The sequence below is a fragment of the Bactrocera neohumeralis genome, chromosome 6 (genome assembly GCF_024586455.1).
Source record: "Bactrocera neohumeralis isolate Rockhampton chromosome 6, APGP_CSIRO_Bneo_wtdbg2-racon-allhic-juicebox.fasta_v2, whole genome shotgun sequence".
NCBI lineage: Eukaryota > Metazoa > Arthropoda > Insecta > Diptera > Tephritidae > Bactrocera > Bactrocera neohumeralis.
This window is the reverse complement of record NC_065923.1, coordinates 5,289,970-5,310,911: the sequence shown is the minus strand read 5'-3', so window position 1 is coordinate 5,310,911 and position 20,942 is coordinate 5,289,970. Positions and strand designations below refer to the sequence as shown.

Sequence of the window (20,942 nt, the reverse complement as noted above, 5' to 3'; positions counted from 1 at the left end):
CATTTAGTTGCCTGTCTAATAAAAGAAATATTATAATAGCAACTACCGCTAATGGGTAGTTTCATCTGTACACTTTCCCTAAAATTCTCCTAAATGCAAATCTTTAAAAGCGTGTTTTTATTCATCCTTTACTATTTTATATTATCAAATATTCAAATATTATAAAATCATTTCAAGTTTGAAGACCCCCAAAGCGCATTTTGACTATGATAATGCTTAAACATTATTCAAAGTTCGAAAAATGAATGAAATAAATTGTTGAAAAGTGCGTGCCAAAAACTTTTCCTTTGCACAGCTCGTCTAATACCCAGTCACGCCTGTCGTTCTTCGGTCAAATGCCACAAAAGAATTCACGTTTCTCTTTGAGGTAATGAAAAGGTCACTTTGCTGGCTTCATTTTAGTGGATTTCAGTTTTTATTATTTCCTCAAACGAGGCAAACGGTACTTTTCAATTTGGGCATGATTTTGTTATTTGAACAGTGAAACGATAAGCCGAAGACTTAACAAAGTGGAAAAAGATTAAAAAGGCAACGTGCACGTATGTTTGTTGCCTGAGCCTAAAATAACCAATAATAATCAGGATTACATTTTTGTTGCTGTTGCCAAGTGATGGCAATGCCATTTTTTGTGTATTTGCTGCCTTTTGTTGTTATTGCAGCGTTAACAAGTACTAATTTCGGTATTTGGGAACAAGTGTGTTTGTGTATATATGCATGCGTCATATATGTGTATGTAAAAGTGTCTCTGTATGTGCGTCGATGTGTCTGTCTGTTTTATCTTGTTATCGTTACCGTTGTAAACGCCTGTTGCGGTTGAGTTGCTCGGTAGCACATTGTAGAACAACAAAGCCACACTTATACACGTGATTGAACTCACATACACGCATGACCCCGTTACATGCACGCACAAACACGTAGTTACCTCTGCACGGCACGTACCACACAATCCATTTGGCCACTATGTTGGCCTTCTTTCACTTTCACGCTTAATATAACATGAAGCTGAGTATTTTATAGTAAATTAGCTGCAATTCACACACAAACACACAGACACATGCCATTGTGGCAAATATTTGAGGTGCGACAGCAAAGGATCCATGCCATGTGAACACTTAAGTATACATCATACACACCAGAGTAAATGCAAAAACATATGTGAGAAGAATCCAGCTCTTGATGAAATTTAAAACGCATTTATTTTACAATTCATTGCAAATGAAAATTAAAGCCAATTTCGTTGCAACTTTAAAGCGGTTTTCGTCAAACAAAAGCGCAATTAATCCAATACGTTAATCAAATAAAGCCCAGCGAGTGAATAATACAGCCAAGTGTATTTATCCGCCAACAAAAGATATGTCCACGAAAAAAGCCACGCGCATCACGCTGACATTATGCCGCTTAATTCTCGATTAAAAAATCGCATTTACGTAGCGCGTAATCGCCGCCACCAGCGCGCGCTGACCAATGAGCTGTAAGCGATTTTCTCAGCGAGCAAAAAGTGAAATTGAAACGGCTTTATTTTTTCAATTAAATAAGAAAGAAATTTAATCGGTTTTCATGCGTCAAGCGAACGCCTTTTTTGTTTATCGACCACGGGACAGCATTCGCATCGTTAAATAGTCACTCGACTGTTGCATGACAACCATTTTATTTCACAATTTCACACATTTACCACCATTTCACGGGTGCTACAAAGCAAGCTGCGTCAATAAAAAATTATTATGGGCGAGCAAGCTTTTTATGCTCATATCGTGCGTTAAAAAATCGGTGCATATCATACAACCGCACATCTGTGGTGATATCGAAGAGCTTGTGAAATCACGTGAGCCCCATTTTGTATTGTGGATTCAGTGGGAAATTGGTGATTTCAGCACTGCAAACCGTGTTGTTGATGATCCATTGCAGGGGATTTCGGAAAAAATGCAACAAAATACAACGAATGCTTCGTTGTAATTTTATATAGTCAATATATCAGTAGCCAAAAAAATTCAATTCGAGGAAGCTGTTCAAAAATTATTGAAAATAATGAAGAAATTCGATTTATTTCGAAATTTTTGTATAAAAAAGGGAAGAATGCCACGCAAGCAACCAATGAAATTTGTGAAGTTTACGGAGACGATGCTGTATCAGTTCGTGTAGCACAACAATGGTTCGCTCGCTCCCGTTCTGGAAATTTCGAATTTCGATTTACACTGATGAAAGCTTTACACTGATGGAATAATGTGTCTAGCGGAAAATGGTAAAAAGTGGTCGACCAAAATGGTATAATACACATTTGTTTGTTTATTTATTATTATAAATTAAAAAAAAATAAGTTGAAGTTTGTTTAGAAATGTGAAAAGACTTTTTCGACTACCAATATATAAGAAGATTTCGATCTGGGGTCAGCAGTTTAGCCTAATGATATACTTCAGCTGTTGCGAAAATTTCAAATATCTTGCCTGAGGTATTTCGATTCCTTGGCTGTCTGATTACGGCACTAGGCCTTTAGGAGCTTCATTGTAAAACCAGTGGGACTAATATCCCCCCACTCTATTGTTTCCTCTCTGAACGACCTCTTGGTTCTGATGAAGTTCATCAGTACACAAAGTATTATCTGTGAAACTCCGAAATGTTCTCTTCTTCTAACTCCAGACAACTTTTTCAATGGTCGGTGACCTATTACCACCTATAAACAAGTAAGGAAGGGCTAAGTTCGGGTGTCACCGAACATTTTATACTCTCGCATGATAAAGTGATAATCGAGATTTCATTATCCGTCATTTACATATTTTTCAAATACCGTATTTTTGTAAAGTTTTATTCCGCTATCATCATTGGTTCCTAATGTATATACTCGTATTATACAGAAAAGGCATCAGATGGAATTCAAAATAGCGTTATATTGGAAGAAGGCGTGGTTGTGAACCGATTTCACCCATATTTCGTACGTGTCATCAGGGTATTAAGAAAATATTATATACCGAATTTCATTGAAATCGGTGTAGTAGTTCCTGAGATACGGTTTTTGGTCCATAAGTGGGCGAGGCCACGCCCATTTTCAATTAAAAAAAAAAAGCCTGGGTGCAGCTTCCTTCTGCCATTTCTTCCGTAAAATTTAGTGTTTCTGACGTTTTTTGTTAGTCGGTTAACGCACTTTTAATGATTTTCAACATAACCTTTGTATGGGAGGTGGGCGTGGTTATTATCCGACTTCTTCCATTTTTGAACTGTATATGGAAATGCCTGAAGAAACCGACTCTGTACAGTTTGGTTGACATAGCTATTGTAGTTTCTGAGATATGTACAAAAAATTTAGAAGGGGGCGGGGCCACGCCCACTTTTCCAAAACCATTGCGACCAAATATGCCCCTCCCTAATGCGATCCTTTGTGCCAAATTTCACTTTAATATCTTTATTTATGGCTTAGTTATGGCACTTTATAGGTTTTCGGTTTCCGCCATTTTGTGGGCGTGGCAGTGGGCCGATTTTTCCCATCTTCGAACTTAACCTTCTTATGGAGCCAAAGAATACGTGTACCAAGTTTCATCATGATATCTCAATTTTTACTGAAATTACAGCTTGCACGGACAGACGGACGGACGGACAGACAGACATCCGGATTTCGACTCTACTCGTCACCCTGATCACTTTGGTATATATAACCCTATATCTGACTCTTTTAGTTTTAGGACTTACAAACAACCGTTATGTGAACAAAACTATAATACTCTCCTTAGCAACATTGTTGCGAGAGTATAAAAATCCGTATGACATTTTATTTGAATTTTAATAGTTGACATGTGCGGCCCATACTCTATTCATGCCAGGTAAGCCTGCTTGTTGAGCAAGTTAGGGATTGACTCCACAGAGAATCGGCTATATTTATGGTATAATATGTTTGTCGGTTAAATACCTGCAAGTGGCCAGAGGCTTATATATTCTCTCTTTTCCAGAGTCTATGTAATAATAGGGTGGTTCCTGTTCTGGCTAGTTCATCTGCTTTACAGTTGCCAGGAACATTGCTGTGTTCCAGGATCCGTTCAAGGTATAACTGTCATTTAACGCAAAGCATAGCAAAAAATGATTCTTTTCAGTTTTGCGTAATTGTGAATGAACCTACAAAGAGCCAAATAAGAACACGACACTTACTTTGAGAATATCCACCTTTTTATCCAAGCTACCATTACATTTTCTTTACAGTAAAGCTAATATTTTTGTAGCCCATTTTAATCTACTTCCTATCTGCGTCACTTTAGCTGTGAACGATAAACCACAGACTGTAAGTATTGAATATTTCTTTTCGATAGGGATGTTTTTAGACGAAACTAGGTATAGTTGTGTCTTTTAGGTATTGTGAGAAAATGGAGGGCAGTCTTCATTATTGAAAAGTCTCAGTCCATAGTTAAAATATCGCATTTTACATTTGTAAATCACTCAACTTCCTCATCCTGCGTATAACAAATTTTCTTCTCCATCCAGGTGAGAGAGTGTAAAAAATAGCTGAGAAATTAGTATGAAATGAGCATAAAGCTGCTGAATTGCAACGCGTGCTCCTGCCAGCTCGTCTGCGCCAATGCGTCACTCCACGGAAAAGTGTGCTCCACTTTGCACCAAACTGAGTGGCCAGGTGTTCGCGCCACTTTATTTTGGTTATTGTGTTCGCTGTCAGTCAAGCAAGATGGACTGTTGAGCATACGTGATCCACGCATTTCGTGAACTTCTCTTAAACACACAGAAACGGTAATTTTATGTGAATTGCAAACTATTTTATACAAACTAAGTGATTGATGGCAAAATTTAGCGTTCGCCTTCTATATTTTAATAGATTTATTTTGCACTTGCTAATCAAAGTGCCTATGAACTTCGATTGTATACACGTGACGTAAGAATATGGTTTTTACATATGTATATACTATTCATATGAATGTATAATACCATGTTTATGTGCACACAGTTACATTGTATATTTTGTGCGAATTTCTGGCGTTAAACACTTACCCCGGTATGCCGCCGCTTTCCATGTGGTTGGCCAGTGTCACATCATTCGACCACACATCAAATTGCCACTTGACCAAACCAAGTACACCGCAATGCACACGTCCGGTGTGGATGCCGACACGCATATTTACATTGACAGCCATCACTTCGCGAACAAGCCTACGGTTTCGAGCAAATAAAAGCAATGTCGGTCAGAGAAAAATATACACAAAATATTTAATTTCGGCATAAAAGGGAATAACTTGAGGCAAAAAGATGAAAATTCGCGAAATAATTAGAAAATGTAATTTTGCTTAGTAAAAAGTTAAGTAAAATCGCTACTTATATTTAAAAAACGTGACAAAAACAGTTTCTATAATTAAAATATGTTTTATAGATTAAATGTTTTCTTTATTATTTTTGTATTTATATTTTGATGAAAATACAAAAAAATATGCACAAAAAAGCTGACATGTTGACAAAACATCTATGGGATTGGTGTACCATATTGAAGTGTCAAAACGTGTTCAAGCGCCTAAATGTATGTTGCAATTTCAATCGCTCTTATAATATTCGCTCTAACCACATGCGCGACTTTCTGTTTCTTTCTTATTTTCTTAGAAGATTTTGGTGTAAGCAAATTATATTTATAAGCTGCTTTGCACTTACGCTATTGCATCAATCATGTCCAAGCCCATTTCCACGGCACAGTGTGCGTGATCCGGTCGCGGCTCCGGCAGTCCAGAAACACAATAATAACAATCGCCCAAAAGTTTAATGCGCAGACAATGATGCTCAGCGGCCAATCGATCAAATCTACATGTTTGCGAAAATTGAGAAAAAAACGGTAATGCTGATAAATAAGCGTATAATAAGGATATCCTAAATTATTCCATGTATATATGTATGTTCACAATTTCATATATAAAGTGAAGGTTCACGATAATATATAAGGCCATATGAAATGCTTCTTGCTAATTTTTGTATATTTTTTGGAAGAAATTTGCTCATTCCTATAAGAGCCACCCTAGCGTACTTATTTATGAGTTTACTGAACATTTTGGCCTCCATTGTTGCCTTTCGACAACTTTTCAAATGACTTGTGCACCGTCTCGACACACATCGAACTATTAATCATTTTACAATGCCGAGGCTGGTGATTAGGTAGCTTAACTTACACAAATGCATTTCTACCTTATGTGTGAGCGTCACATGTGACTTATTATTTATGCGTACACCTGAAACAATTTAGAAGCAAATTATGTTTAATTATTTCTTATCGGATGTTATTACGGTATAACAATTAATTATTTTGTTTTGTTGATCAAGATAAATCGTTTTGTGGATTTAAGGCTCACGTGCCATTGAAAATTTATGTGTATTCGCTCGAAAACACATAAAGATGGAGAAAAGAACATATTTGCTATAGAGTTTGTCATTTCTGTGGTTACTTCTGTCAAGGATGAGCCAAAATTTGGTTAAGAGATATATTTTGAGTAAAGTTAAGAACACATTGTCAACAATTTCAAAGTAATTATAAAAAGGCTGAAATCAGTAATGACTGATCAACAATAAATTCGTCCTATATTTTTCCCCAACTTTTGATTTATCTGCTCTTCCTTTACTCTTCTTATTCTTATTCTTTAACAAATTAAATTAAACAAAATCAATTCTTAAATACATAGATCTCAGAAATTACGAATATTTCTTTTATATCTGAAATATATATAAATTTAATTTCCAATAAACTTTTATTGAATATAACAGTAATTAATTTTACCTGGCAAATAATTCGTTAAGCAATCGGACCAACTCCTCCGCGGTGCATTGATCAGAAAGGCTGGTGAAACCGCAGATATCCGCAAAGAGGATGCTATTCGGATAGAGAGAAAGAAAAGGCTTAAATAATTATTTTGTAAGGAAGTTTTATCAGATATCATACAATTTAATATTGTATAGAAAGATGGCAAATTTTACCGACGAAAACATCAAAAAAGTCCACGAAATAATTTTGGATACCCGTAAAGTGAAGTTGTTCGAGAGAACTGAGATTCTAAACATATATTGTGATGACATATTTGGGTATGCGAAAGCACTGTGCAAAGTCTCTGCCGCACAAGTTCACAATGCAACAGAAACAAAAACAAATTGCTGATTCTGAGAAGTATTTGAAGCTTTTGAATCGCAATAAAAATAAATTTTCGCGTCAATATGTGACAATGCATGAAATATGGATCTATTATTGCACAACGAAGTACATATGTATAATCGACAGTCAGCCGAGTGACTGCACCGTTTCCAAAGCATAGAAAAACGCAAAAGTCGGCTGGAAAGGTTATGGCATCAATATTTTGGAATGCGCATGGTATAATATTCATCGATTATGTTTAAGAAGAAGAAGCGCTGCTTCAACAAAACCGATCGAAATTTCATGAATAGGCTTTCGAATTTTTTCCGCACGCGCCGTATTCTCCATTTTTGGCCCACAGTGAAAATTTCTTGTAGACCTCAAAAGAATGCTCGCTAAAAAGAAATTTAGCAACCAAGAAGAGATAATCGCAAAAAGAAAAGCTCATTTTAATATCTAGAGCAAATGCATTGTAAAAATGGTATTGAAAAATTTGTTGACGCTATAATCATTGTATTGCCCACGAAGAAAACTGCATTGAATAATTAAATCAAATTTTATTAAATAAATTATACGTTAGTCTACGAACTTTTCAGCCCACCTGTTATAGAGAACAGATTACCATAAGAGTTCAAAGTCATATGTATATGAAAGATGATATTTGTATACACACATTTGCACGCAGTCAAAACGATTTTGAAATATTCTTGCGCTAATCTTAACAAATCCAATTTAAACTTCTCAATTTTATCCACATGTTGAGGAATTAATTATTTTTTCACTCTTTTCTGCTTTGCATACACAGCTACATGCACACTACTTGTGTTCAGCCACATACCAATTCTTGAAGTAAGTATAATCAATGCTTAATTGCTTGGAAAAATCATCGGTTTAGCTTGGAAATTGAAATACGTTGCAAATCACCTGAAAGCACAAGAGTGCGCCCGGAGCCAGCATGACTGTCTCTATATTTTGTGGCGCCAACGATAATTACAAATGACTAAACAAAGCAGTGAACAAGCTAAATATAACCTAAAGTTATCGGCAATATACAACTGTATGTGTAATATACTCCACATTTGTGTATCCATGCCAACGCCAGACAGCAGGATAACAGTATGACACAAGCCTTTCTGAATATAAGTATTCTTACAGTTTTTGGCGTCAAGCTTTGTTTATATAACAAGTGCTGAGGCAAAGGAGTGCAGTCAATTTGCAGTATATTTTGATCATGTCGAACAAAAAAAATTTTTTTATATCATAAATTGTCCAGTTTAAAGCATTCATCATTAAGCAAAAAAAAAACAATTTTGGTTTTAGATTCTACAGATTTGTAATGCTTAATTCACTGAGCAGGCTCAGCTACCCAATTAATTTCTCTTCAAACTACCGCATATTCCTATGCCCATGGAAGAAGCTTTATTTCAATTAGTTATGCAATTACTGGCTGCGCCACTCATAACTGATAAATATTTGGAAACAGAAATTTTTCGAAGCTTAACACTTATTCATCTTCATCTACATATATATGTATATATGATTCGCCTTTAACGAATCAGACCTGCATTTTAATGAATCAGTCTCGCAGACGTAAATTTATCTCAGGCTCTTCTTTTGCGAGATTTCGCATGAGATTTTTTTTTCTGATTGTGTTTGCTCACACCCACATATCCACAAATATTCATGAATGCTCATTCTCTCTACGAAACGGCGTCGTCGAAATTACCTGCCTTCGAATTTATTTGCGTGCTCCCCTCGCGCATATTCCGTTTTCCTTCAAAGTGGCAATTCAGAAAACAGGAAAAGAGCAATTCACATAGTAATCACCTTGACGCGTTTTATTTTGCGCTTTTTTACGCACCCTCTCCACTTGGCGATGGTAAATAGGCTAACTGTATGTGTTGTGGGTCATAACAGCTTAACTCATAACACTTTTGTTGTTGGGGTCGGGGAGCGTTGTGTGGCAATAGGAAATTGTAAGAAAATTGTTGTTCACTTCATAAAATCGCTGAAAGCGTGTAACGGCACAGATGCCTTATGGGGCTGTACATGTAATGGCACAAGAGATTTGCTACTTCTGCAGAATGGCGCTTGAGATTATTAGTAATTGTACTCGGATAGAAAAAAAATGTCATTGTTGATGAATGAACGGCATTTCAACTTGTTGGCTAATAGAGAAAGTAGAGTTAAAAATTTGTTTGTGTATTCGAATAGTTATTGCAATAGAAATAGCGATTTTTACTCTATCTCGGCAGTCTAGCAATACCGGGGATGAGTAAATATTTAACCGCAACAGCTTCGTTTTTGAATATTTCGTTTTTTTAGACTAACTACAATAACTTACTATAAAGACTATAGAAATTGGAAAATATCGTATTTTCTATTATAGAACAGTCTTAGGACTATTATGAACTTGAAAAAAATATGATTCAAGACAATCAAAATTTGTAAGCAGCAAAAAGGCCCTTGGTTGGACCTCCGCATAACTCTCTCACAAACTTTTTCTGCCATCAGGTAAAGTTCTCCTCTTTCTTTTGAAAAACAACAATTTCATACAATTTACTATGCAAGCGAGAAACAATAGAAAATGCAGATTTTTGAGAAATTTAAACTGTGGTTTGTATGACCCTGTAGCTGGATAATATAAAAGAAGATAATTTAACCAAAAATTTACTTTTTAAGGCATTATAATACTTAAGAAAATAGTAAGACTTATTAAAGATTAATTTAAATGTCGAAGCCGAAAAAACCCAGTCAAACTAGGTCAAAAATCAAGTCTATGTTGGCAGTTTTCTTCGATTATCGAAGTGCCGTGCACTCTGAATGCCTTCTCACCGGCCAAACTGTTAACAGTGAATACTATTTGAGAGTTACGCGCCGTTTACGCGAAGCCATTCGTAAAAAATTCTCGGAATTATGGACCGACAACTCTTGGTTTTTGCACCAAGATAATGCACCGTTGCATACTGTATTGATTGCCATTATATCGTGCAGTGATAAATTCTTATTTTTGGAAGGAAGGAAGAAATTAACGAACGAATGTTAAAAGTGTATAATGATTCCTCACCTAGAACAGTAGAAAGTTGGGTTGCTGAATTTAAACGTGGTCGTACAAGCCTTGAAGACGATCCACGTGAAGGACATCCAAAACGCATCAACAGCAGAAATCATAGCCAAAATACAGGATATGGTTTTGGAAGATCGTCGATTGACCGAAAGGGATTTAGTAGAGGTTCTACGCATCTCATTAGGCAGTGTGAGCCATATTTTAAGTGAAACTTTGGGTTTTAAAAAGCTGTGTGCAGCATTCGCTAACAATGGAACAAAAACACATTCGAATGCGACTTTCTCAGCAACTTTTGGAGCGTTTAAAAAATAATAAAATGGATTTTGTGCGTCGTTTCGTCACTATGGATACGATTTAGGTCTATCACCATGATCCCGAATCAAAATAAATGGCTAAAGAGTGGTGTGAACCTGGGTGTTCGGCTTCGAAACGGGTTTGTGTCCGGAAATCGGCCCAGAAGGTTATGGCATCAGTTTATATTGATATTCAGGGAGATTATACTGAATATCAAAGTGTATTTTGAATCATACAATTATGTTTTTCTTATCAAACGACAAAACTTATTGAGCAACCTGGTATATTCACTTTCAGTTTTGATTTGCATTTGTAGCGTTAGAAGAATGAAGGAAATTTGTGTCCTTAGAGCTACCGCAATTGTCACTATCTGTCTCTGTTATCTCTGTTCAATATCTCTCTTCAGATCAGTCTCGTAGCGAAGGGGGATGCGGGAATAATTCTCAACACTAACAAACTAATAACATTTCACTAATTCATGTAACTCATTTCCATTTAATAAATTAATGAGTTGATTTGTCAGCCATAAATTACCTTCATATAAATATCAAAATACGGATTGCATTTTTATCAGAATTTATTTTTCTGCCAAGCGAAATGGAGATGAATGAAAGTGTGATTGTTCTGAGGATAGATCTTCATTATTTCTGGGTAGCAAAATGGAGATTTTAAAGGTTACCTTTCTTACAGTTGTGACTAATTACAACTGAATAACCACTGATTACCATTTGTCAGGGATAAGATGCTCAGAACAGCAAAATTCTTTGTTCAGACAAGCTTTAACGCTAATGTTTACAATAGAAATCGGTACTTCTGAAAACTTACGTGATTTGGTACGTGAGAATGATTTATACATGTCTGCATATTTATACAGTTACTTGCTCAAATATCAGTCCAACACATTTTTGCTGACTCAGCCTTGACTCACCTGACATTCTCGTGTCGTTGTATATAGATTTTGTGAAACTGCGTATCACGTGGCTGCCCTGCAATGTCGTCCTTCATTTCCATGGCAACGTGACGCGGCAACACCGACAGCAGCAGACGTTCCTGCAGCAATGCAAAAAAAAGCACAAACAACAACATGAAATTAAACACTTTGTAAAATACAAAGAAAAAATCGAATTAAATTGGCTTAAATATTAAATAAATTAAAGCAGAAATGTTTGAAAAATTGATCCCAAAATAAATTGAATTGCGGTTGAAGGGGGAAAATCAAATTAAAGAAAAAAAATGTAGATACAAATGTAACAATGTAAAAGAAATTTTTATTAAATATTAGGGAGACTGGAAAAATTTGATTTCTCTGTGTAAAAATTAAACAGATGCTTACATATGTACATATTACATAAACAACAATTTAGTGTCGGAAAAAATTCCGCAGCAGAACAATGGTGAAACTCTTTTTATTGTAACTTATTTTTCTTTTTGTTGGAGCAACTTTTCAAAGTATTATTTGCTTTCTGAACTTTTTTACTTATGTACTTATGTGCTTTCGCGGCAACTTGGCGACTTTTGCGCCTTTTGGTAGACTTGGCTTCAGACAGCGCCGCTCAGCTTATACGATCTCTTACCAACCCACCCACACATACACACATGCACACATGTAAACCTTTATGCATGTAGCACATGAAATGCAAGTTACTTTCTCTCTTCTTTTGCACGGCTTTTTCATTTGCAACACCATCTCCAACATCGTCAAGCCAGCCGCTACTGCATTTTGGTCTCGGTGAAGTGTGACTACTGGCTCCGATATAATATTATAAAAAATTTAACTTTTTTGCAGTATTTTGCTTAGGGCTTTCGGACTACATGCTAAACAAGATACACTTGCGGCATTTCGATTATTTGCGGCGCTTTTAAATTGGAAAAGTCAAAGCGAAGTGAAGGTCAAGGAAAAATTGCGCACTACTGTGCACTGCACACTTTAGCGTTGAACCGTCACTCAAAGTAAGTAAGCGTCATTTACTTATTTGGGGAATTCACTAACCTTCGACTTTGATATTCACGAAACACAGCACTTTTATATAATAAAACGGATTAAAACTCGAAGAAAAATTTGGCAATCAAAATACTAGAAATGACAGTACAAAGCACAAGTATATACATTGCGACGAAAAAGTGCCCGGAAATTATAAATACTCAAAAATTATTTTGTCGCCTTCGAAGTAATCCCCAGCAGATGTAATACGATGATGCCAACGATTTTTCCATTCCTCGAAATACTTTTAATAAGAACTCTTTACGATGGCCTTTAGCTCCTTCAGCGACTTTTGTTTTATCTCTGCGATCTGACAGCGGGTTTCATTCCGATGATTGTTGACTTGTTTGCATATAAAACTCATAAACTCATATCTCATCGGCAATTATAATGTTCTCCATGAATGTGGGATCGGAATTCGCACGAGTAACCTTATCCAAAGAGATCTGTTTTCGGTACTTTTTTTGCAAAAAGTTCAACTTAGTCGGGACGAGTCGAGCAAAAACGCGTTTCATGCCCAAAATATCCACCAAAATCATTACAACGGACTTGGGAGAGATTTCGAACTCTCTTGCCATCTCTCTAACACTTGCGTGACGATTTTCAAGCACCAGATCCTTCATTTTTTTGTTATTTTCATAAGTTGAAAAGGTCGTCAAGAACGAGATATGTCTTCAACTCGACTGTCTTTGAAGGCTTTCCATGACTTGCAGCGTTGTGTTTTTTATAAAACTGAATCACCTTAACTGTAATAAAATCTTCTCCCCATCGTTATCTGATATACTTATATTTGTTTCCATTTAAAAATGCAGAAATATAAACTGTTCCGATAAAATGTGGTGAAAAATGTATACGGACAGATGGCACCAAAGATTGATTTTGATAAAAATCTCAAATTTTGTTTATATTATATTCCAGCGATTTAAAACACTTCCAAACGAGTTTTCCTCTAGGGGACTTCAAAACCTATTCTCAAATGCCCAAAGGTAAAGCATATTAGCTCTTTAATTTAACTTTTCTCAGATATTATAGAAATTAACCAAATTAACTAATACACGCGAACTTTCCTAGCCATGTACTAAAGGTAATAACAATCGAAATTACCAAAGTCGCATTTCAATAGCTACTGGCTTTTGTGTAACTTAATTAATTCCATTTCATTGTAGTCTTTGTAACATACACATAGACATACAAATTTATCGATCTATATAATGTGACTATTCAAATTAGCTTTTGAAACAAACATGAATAATAGCTCACTAAAGCATTATTCATTTCTCGGAAACTCACGAAAACTCTTCAACTTCACTTCCTCTGAATGCTTATCCTCTGTATATCCTCTTTTCGCAAGCCTTGTATATCCCCTGCAAATACTCACCGATAATTTGGTTTGCCATGAATATGCAATGTGACATAAAAGCCAAAATGCTGGTGAATAGCGGCAAATATGTGTTAAGCTGCCGGTGAATGATGTGTAGTGGAAAACCGCAGATTTGTGCGCTACGAGGTGTCAACTGTGGGAGTCCCGCCCTGCACGCACTGCAGCAGAATGCACAAAAGAACATTACACAGCTAAGCTTTTGAGCAAAAACAAAAGCAAACTCACATAAGCGCGTGTGTGTGTTGTGTGGAAAATGCCCACACGCTCACGCCCACATGTACGTGCAGTCACCAACGCGCTAACGAGGTACACTCGTACCTATTCGCCCAGGGAGCAATGCACTAAAACAATATGTGACTGGTGAGTTTACTAACCGGCACCGCTGAAAGCAAACAATGTCGAGCGAAAGTGCAAAAAATTGCAGGCGACGTGAATGTGACGCCAGAGCTCAGAGCGAATGTGGAAAATTCTTCCTAATGAAGGCCTTGCAGGGAAATGTGGATTTGAATTACTGGCTGTTGCCGGGTGATTGGTGAGGTTTAGTTGGATCGGAAAGAAAAAATAATTTGTTAGGTTAACACTCAAATTTCGTTGCTCATGTAGCTTAGGGTTGAATGAGTTTTTATTGAAAACAAAAGGTAGACAATTGTACGGTTAAATATATTGGGTTATACCCAGTATTGGTCTTCGAGATTCTTACGTCCTTTTTTCAAAGTAAATCTAACAATTGAAACATTGTCACAACAATTTTCGGAGATATGATCATAGTTGTGAGAATTTTTTAACTTAGTGCAATCAGCTAACAAAACTTTAATTTGTTTTTTTTTTTCAAAACGATGATTTCAGAGTCGGTGAGAAAAATTTCTATTATCGAGTTCAAATTTTTATCTGACCTTTTTAAATATATTTGTCAGGTAATGATCGAAGAAATAAGAATTTTTGATATTAATTTCCACTTTTAAGCCAGAGTGACCAATTTTTACAAAAAAAAACCTTTTTTGGAATAGACGCCTTTTTTCAAAAATGAAAATTTTGAATAATTTTTCGATCATTATCCGTATTCATTTCTTTTTAGAAGTATTTCCACTTTTTTTTTAATTTTTAATGGAGATAAGTTAGAGCAGAAAAATCTTCTTCACCGTTAGACAGCTTCTTCCTGAGGCCTTTCCAAAGATCGACCACAGGATCAAAATCCAACATTTTATAAAACGAATAACCGATTATAAAAATGCATTAAAATATTAGTTTTTGTTTTGAGACTCCGAAATTTCTACAACCCACTTCTAGAAATATCGCTAGCACCATCACTCGACACTTGACAAGTGGCAAAAAATAAGGGAATAGTATAAAGCCAAACGACATGTACCATTCAATACACATACATATACATGCATGTCGCTACAACCACTCACACTTTTGAAGTTGTGAGCCGTTTTTGAGAGAATACGAATTGCGACTACTCACCTGTTGCTGATTCTCGCGCTGCGTACGCAACCGCGCCTCAATGCACTGCCGCGTCTCGATGAACGCCTTCCGTTGCGCCTTCTCCTTCGGCCAGTGTGTGTAAATGCCCGTCAGATTGGAGAGGAATAATGCCAAGAGGCTGCAGAACAACTGTTGCACGTTGAGTTGTGACCAAGAAGTGGAAAAGAGAAAATTGTTATAAAGTAAATGAATAAATGGGTGAAAGCATGTGGAAATGTGTGGCAACAAGGAACAATTTATCACATTCTATTCGGCGCATATATGCAGCTATTATTGCAACTAGGCACACACAGCTCGAGTGGAGGGAAACGTTTAAGAATGGCTTGCAGAGTGCCACTGTGCACACATTTTGTATTGTACAAGTAGGTGTGTGTGTGAGCGGACACATGTTTGTGGCGAAGAGAGGCAAACACAATTGCCTTGTGAACGCAAGCCATGCATGTGGCATGCCACAAGAAATTGCAATTGCAAGTGAAAGCGTTGGTTTATTTGTGGCGGTGTACTTGTCGCTTTTACACGTGAGTTCAGTATCTATGGCTATGTGTGTGTGTGTACGCTCGTTTTTTGTATCCACAATCAGAGACCTATTAAGTTAGTCTTATGCATGAACTACAAGTGTTTGCAGCATTCTTCACAAGTGCACGGAGCATCCTTTGGTGCATTCATATATAATATATATGTGTTCGTTTATATTTCTGCTTCACGTAGTGCTCGTTTAACAGATTTTGCCGTGCTTATTGTAATTTCCTGTCAGTTTCCATTGTTGTACATCTGTTCTTGCCGCCAGCAAATTGAATGTCTTCCCTGCACTTATTCTTTTCTTTTGTAGCTAACTTGTAAGAGTACTGGAAGATTCACTGAGTGCATTCGGTTTTATGTATGTATGTATATGTGTGGGCTACTCTACACACTGGAAGTTTTAGGATTTTATTAGAAAGAATCTTATATCTAGTATATCCATAGTCATTTTGGATGTTTCACTTATGGACCAATAACTGGTTTCAGAACATTTTCTATAATTCATACAAAGTTTGCTATTTCTCCACAATTTGGCCAATTGGCGCACTGCCTTAAGTTTTCTTGAAAATGTTTAGGTCTGCTGACCGGCAAACAATTAGTAAAACCACAGCAGATTTGAACGAAAAGTATAAAAACTGAAAGCAAACAATCAGGGCGACAAAGTGCACCGGAAAGGCTAAAAGTTGGGCGTAAAATCAAATAGCAATATTCTTTCTCGCTCTAGAGTGTAAATTTCCGAACGCTTTTAATTGGAATTACTTTTCATATGCTGTTTATATTGCATGCATTCATATAACATTTACGATTGTGTATACAGTTTGAATGCTCGGTTATAATTTCATTTATTAGACTCCTCTTTTGTGTTTTACTTCAAGCACAATGTTGAATGCAGGCTGAGCAGAAGAATATTGTACAACTGAGGAATTAACGTAGGCAGAATTATGTAACAAACGAACTGACCACTTTTAAAACAATATCAGTCATAATGCAGTCTGACAAGATGTTAGCTTTAGCCTTGATTAGATATCCAGGGTGTGTCCATCACATTTCATAGATTGGAAGTGAAGTTATTGCGTTTTAAGTGTCAGTATGTTTATGTTATCGGTGCGAAAATGAGCTTCGAACAAAGAGCCAACGTTAAATTTTGTTTTAAAATTGGTAAAACTTTTACCGAAACGTTCCAATTGATGAAGCAAGTTTATGGCGATGATTGCCTATCCCGTAGCAGAGTGAACGAGTGGTTTCAACGTTTTCAAAGTGGTCGTGAGGACGTAAATGACGATCAACATGTGGGCCAATCAAAATCCGTGATCATCGGAAATTTCATCGAAACTGTGCGTGAATTCATCAAAAATTAGCCGAAATCATTATTGAAATTCATGGAAATGGAATTGAACATCTCCAAAACATCGAATTATCGGCATTTTGACCGAACATTTGGGCTTACGAAAAGCTTTGCCTGGTTTGTTCCGCACGAATTGACTGACGACCAAAAATTGCTCAGAATCAAACATTCGAAGGACATCATTAAAGAGGTCAAAAATCACATTTTAACCATTAACCACTACCCGTATTCACCTGATATGGCACCGACTTCTTTCTTTTCGGAAAAATGCATTTTCAAAAGCTTGCACCGGCATACTGGCGGCCATACCGGCCAACGAGCTAAAACATTCGTTTGACATGCTTTTGGACCATGCAAACAGCTGTATTGAAACAAAAGGGGACTATTTTGAATAAAATAAATTGATTTTGCCGAAAAAACCGCACCTTGTATTAAGATATAAGTCTGTCCCTAAGTGACTAATAACAATATATCTCACCATATAGCCTAAGCAAAACGAAGTTGCCTACATACTTCCTCCAAGGCTAATGTACAGGGTTTGTCCGGAAAGTAATAAGTCTGAGTCGATTTCAAAAAATTTATTGAACCAATCGTCACAATTCTTTAAAAACCTTTCAAATAGGCCCCTTCTGCGTCGATGCAGCGCTACCAGCGCGATTTCCAAGCATTGAAGGCGTCACGGAAGGCATTCTCCGGAATAGCTTTGAGAGGAGAGGTGCATATTGCTAGGGATTTTCAGGCAAAGAAAGAAAAAAAGAAGTCCCGGGGCCACATCTGGGCTCTAGGGCGGCTGCGGAAACGTTGTGATGCCGGTCTTGGCTAGTTAGCTGTTCACAAGAAAGGCGGTGTGAGCTGGGGCGTTATCATGATGCAACTTTCAATCGGCTCAGTTGTTTTCTCGGAGCCGATAGACCCTTCGTTTGAGTCTCTTGAGGACTTCCACGTAAAACTTGGCGTTGACGGTTTGTTCAGGAGGAACAAATTCATGGTGGACGTTGCCTTTGATGTCATCAATGCCAATGAGCATCGTTTTCACTTTGGATTTGCTCATTCTTCGGGTCTTCATCATGGACCTCTTCCCAGTCTTCCAAAAAAGCCTGCTGCCATCGAAACACACCACTTCGTACATCTGGGTAAGCCTGCTTGCTCATATAAAATATCTCTGTCGCAGATTTACTGAGTTCCACATATAATTTAATCGCGTACCTCTGCTGTAACGAACTCTGTATTTTTAGCTTGCACCACTCACAGAAACACGTCGAGCGAAAATGTTTGTCCTGATTCTCCAGATGATCGGAGATAACTGACCAGCCGCTCGTTCGTTAGCTAGGAATGCCCTCTATCCGGAAGAAAATCAATCCTATTACTTTCCGGACAAACCCTGTATAATTGACTAAAAATTTCATATAATTTTAAATATATCGTATGCAAAACTACGACTCGAACGATAGTTGGATTCCATAATAACATGAAGCGGAAAGTAAACTTGCAATTCTTTCTTCCAAAAGTAATTTAAAAATCCATCGAATCCATTATTTAATTTATTAATTATAACTATTCTATTGGATAATCTACTCTAATAGATGTCAAATAATTGTATGTTAAAATTAATCAAAATCGTTTTCGAAATAAAAAAAATGATTTTCACACAATTTTTTCTCTACTCGTTTTTCTACATAAACGCCATGGAATCATTCGAAATGCAATTGTTGCACTAACTTGATTACGGTTTTTAATAATAATCGTTTTATAGGTTTAATCTTTAACTGTTTATATTGTTTTTATATTCGACGAACGAGCGCACGTTATATTTTTAAACATTAAATGTTCTTTCATTGTAAGTTACTTGCCATGAAAATGGAAATATTTTTGTATTACGAGTATTGTGGCCAACACAATACAACATTGCTTGTGTGCTAATTCCCACAACTTATGCAGGCATTATAACAGCATTTCGCAAACAACCGTTAATACCTGTGTATATAAATACCTACATGCATAACCTGAAAATGAGTTTAATATGGAATTTTCAATTACATGCACATCTGATTGATTTAAGTCAATGAAGTTTGCAGAAAGCAGAGCATATAGTATACTAACACATACTTCTATATCTATATATATACATATATATATATATATATATATATATATATATAAAATGCATAATTTACGAATATATAATTGTACGTACACATTTTAAAGCAATGGAAAAATAACACTGCTTTTTGTGTATGTGTATTTTTTGCTATTGATTGACTGCGGTTGCATGCTTTTATTACATTATTAAAATGCATGAATATTTGAGTATGTTGTTAAATAATTTTATGCAGACAAACTCATTTACACAAGTACAATACAAATATAAGAGCTTGCAAAACTTAAATACGGTGGACTTTATTGCAATTTTCCCTTAGTGTATCAAATTATGTATTAAAATTAAGCCAGACTTGTTTGGATTCAACGATTACGTGCAAAATACGAATAACCTTTTCTTGTTCTATTTTAAGTGTGATTGTAGCCAATATTACGATTTCTTGCCTACATTTAGGATGAAGGTTCATATGAAATTTCCATTCCGCTAGTAGTAAAAAAAATCGAGAAAATTTGTAAAAATCCTTTATTCAAATGCTTTACTATCTAAATAATTATAATATTAATTAAGCGATTATTTTTAACATTTTTACACTTTTTCGTAAATATTGGCATATCAAACATAATTTTCTGCTAAAGCCCCAAAGCCGACATCAAAATATATCAAAACAACTTAATTCTTCTACAAATGTGAAGCTTGGTAGCACCACCCTAATATAAGTTAATATTTTCAAAAGCATTTTCCGTAGAATTAAAATGAACAAGTAAAATTTGTAAAGCACTCGTGTTTCCTTAACACGTTATTAAATTAAATCATATTAAAATTATTTTTTTTGTTCACGAAAATTTGTACTTATAATAGTAAAGTTTAAACAAGAAATGATATGAAAAACAGTATTTTTATTTTATAGCTATTCATATACAGGGTTCGTCCGGAAAGCAATAAGACTGATTTTCTTCCGCCGCGACTGTATTTCGCAACGTGCGCGCACCGACTGGATTCGGTAGAGGGCGCTCCGACCTATCGAACGAGCGGCTGGTCCGAGGACCTAGAGAATCAGGACAAACATTTTCGCGCGACGTGTTTCTGTGAGTGGTGCAAGCCGAAAATGCAGCGTTCGTTAGAGCAGATGTACACGATTAATTTCTCCGGATGTTGCTTTAGCAAAAAGTGGTGTGTTTCGGTGGCACCAGGCCTTCTTGGAGGGCGGGGAAAAGGTAGCTGATGAAAACCGGAAGAATGAGCAAATGCAACGTGAAAATCATGCTCATTGTCTTTTTTGACATCAAAGCCATCGTCCAAAATCCTGGACAAACCGTCAACGCCAAGTTTTACGTGGAAATCCTCAAGAGACTCAAACGAAGGGTCAATCGGGTCCGACAAGCCATAGCAGCTGATTGAAAGTTGCATCACGACATCGCTCCGGCTCACACCGCCTTTCTTGTGAGCTGCTGCCTAACCAAGGCCGACATCCCGACGCTTCCGCAGCCGCCCTACAGCCCAGATGTGGCCTCCGTCCTCTTTTGTTTCCTTGCCTGAAAAAGCCGATGAAAAGCAAGCATTTTGAGACGACAGAGGGGATCCAAGCATCATGCGCCTCGGCTCTTAAGGCTTTTTCGAAGAATGCCTTTCGTGAGGCCTTCAATGCTTTGAAATCGCGCTGCATCGACGCAAAGTTTGTAAGTTTG

At 36.6% G+C, this 20,942-nt stretch overlaps 1 protein-coding gene across 1 annotated transcript in view; it reads right to left on the bottom strand.

Moving 5' to 3' along the window:
- Positions 1–20,942, bottom strand: part of LOC126763039 (uncharacterized) — a 79,089-nt gene that overhangs the window by 38,841 nt on the left and 19,306 nt on the right. The window contains exons 9-13 of the mRNA XM_050480207.1: positions 15,275–15,424; positions 11,377–11,498; positions 6,740–6,832; positions 5,629–5,775; positions 4,981–5,139 (exon numbers count right to left, since the gene is read on the bottom strand). Coding sequence (XP_050336164.1) covers positions 4,981–5,139; positions 5,629–5,775; positions 6,740–6,832; positions 11,377–11,498; positions 15,275–15,424 — 671 coding nt within the window. The remainder of the gene's footprint in view (positions 1–4,980; positions 5,140–5,628; positions 5,776–6,739; positions 6,833–11,376; positions 11,499–15,274; positions 15,425–20,942) is intronic.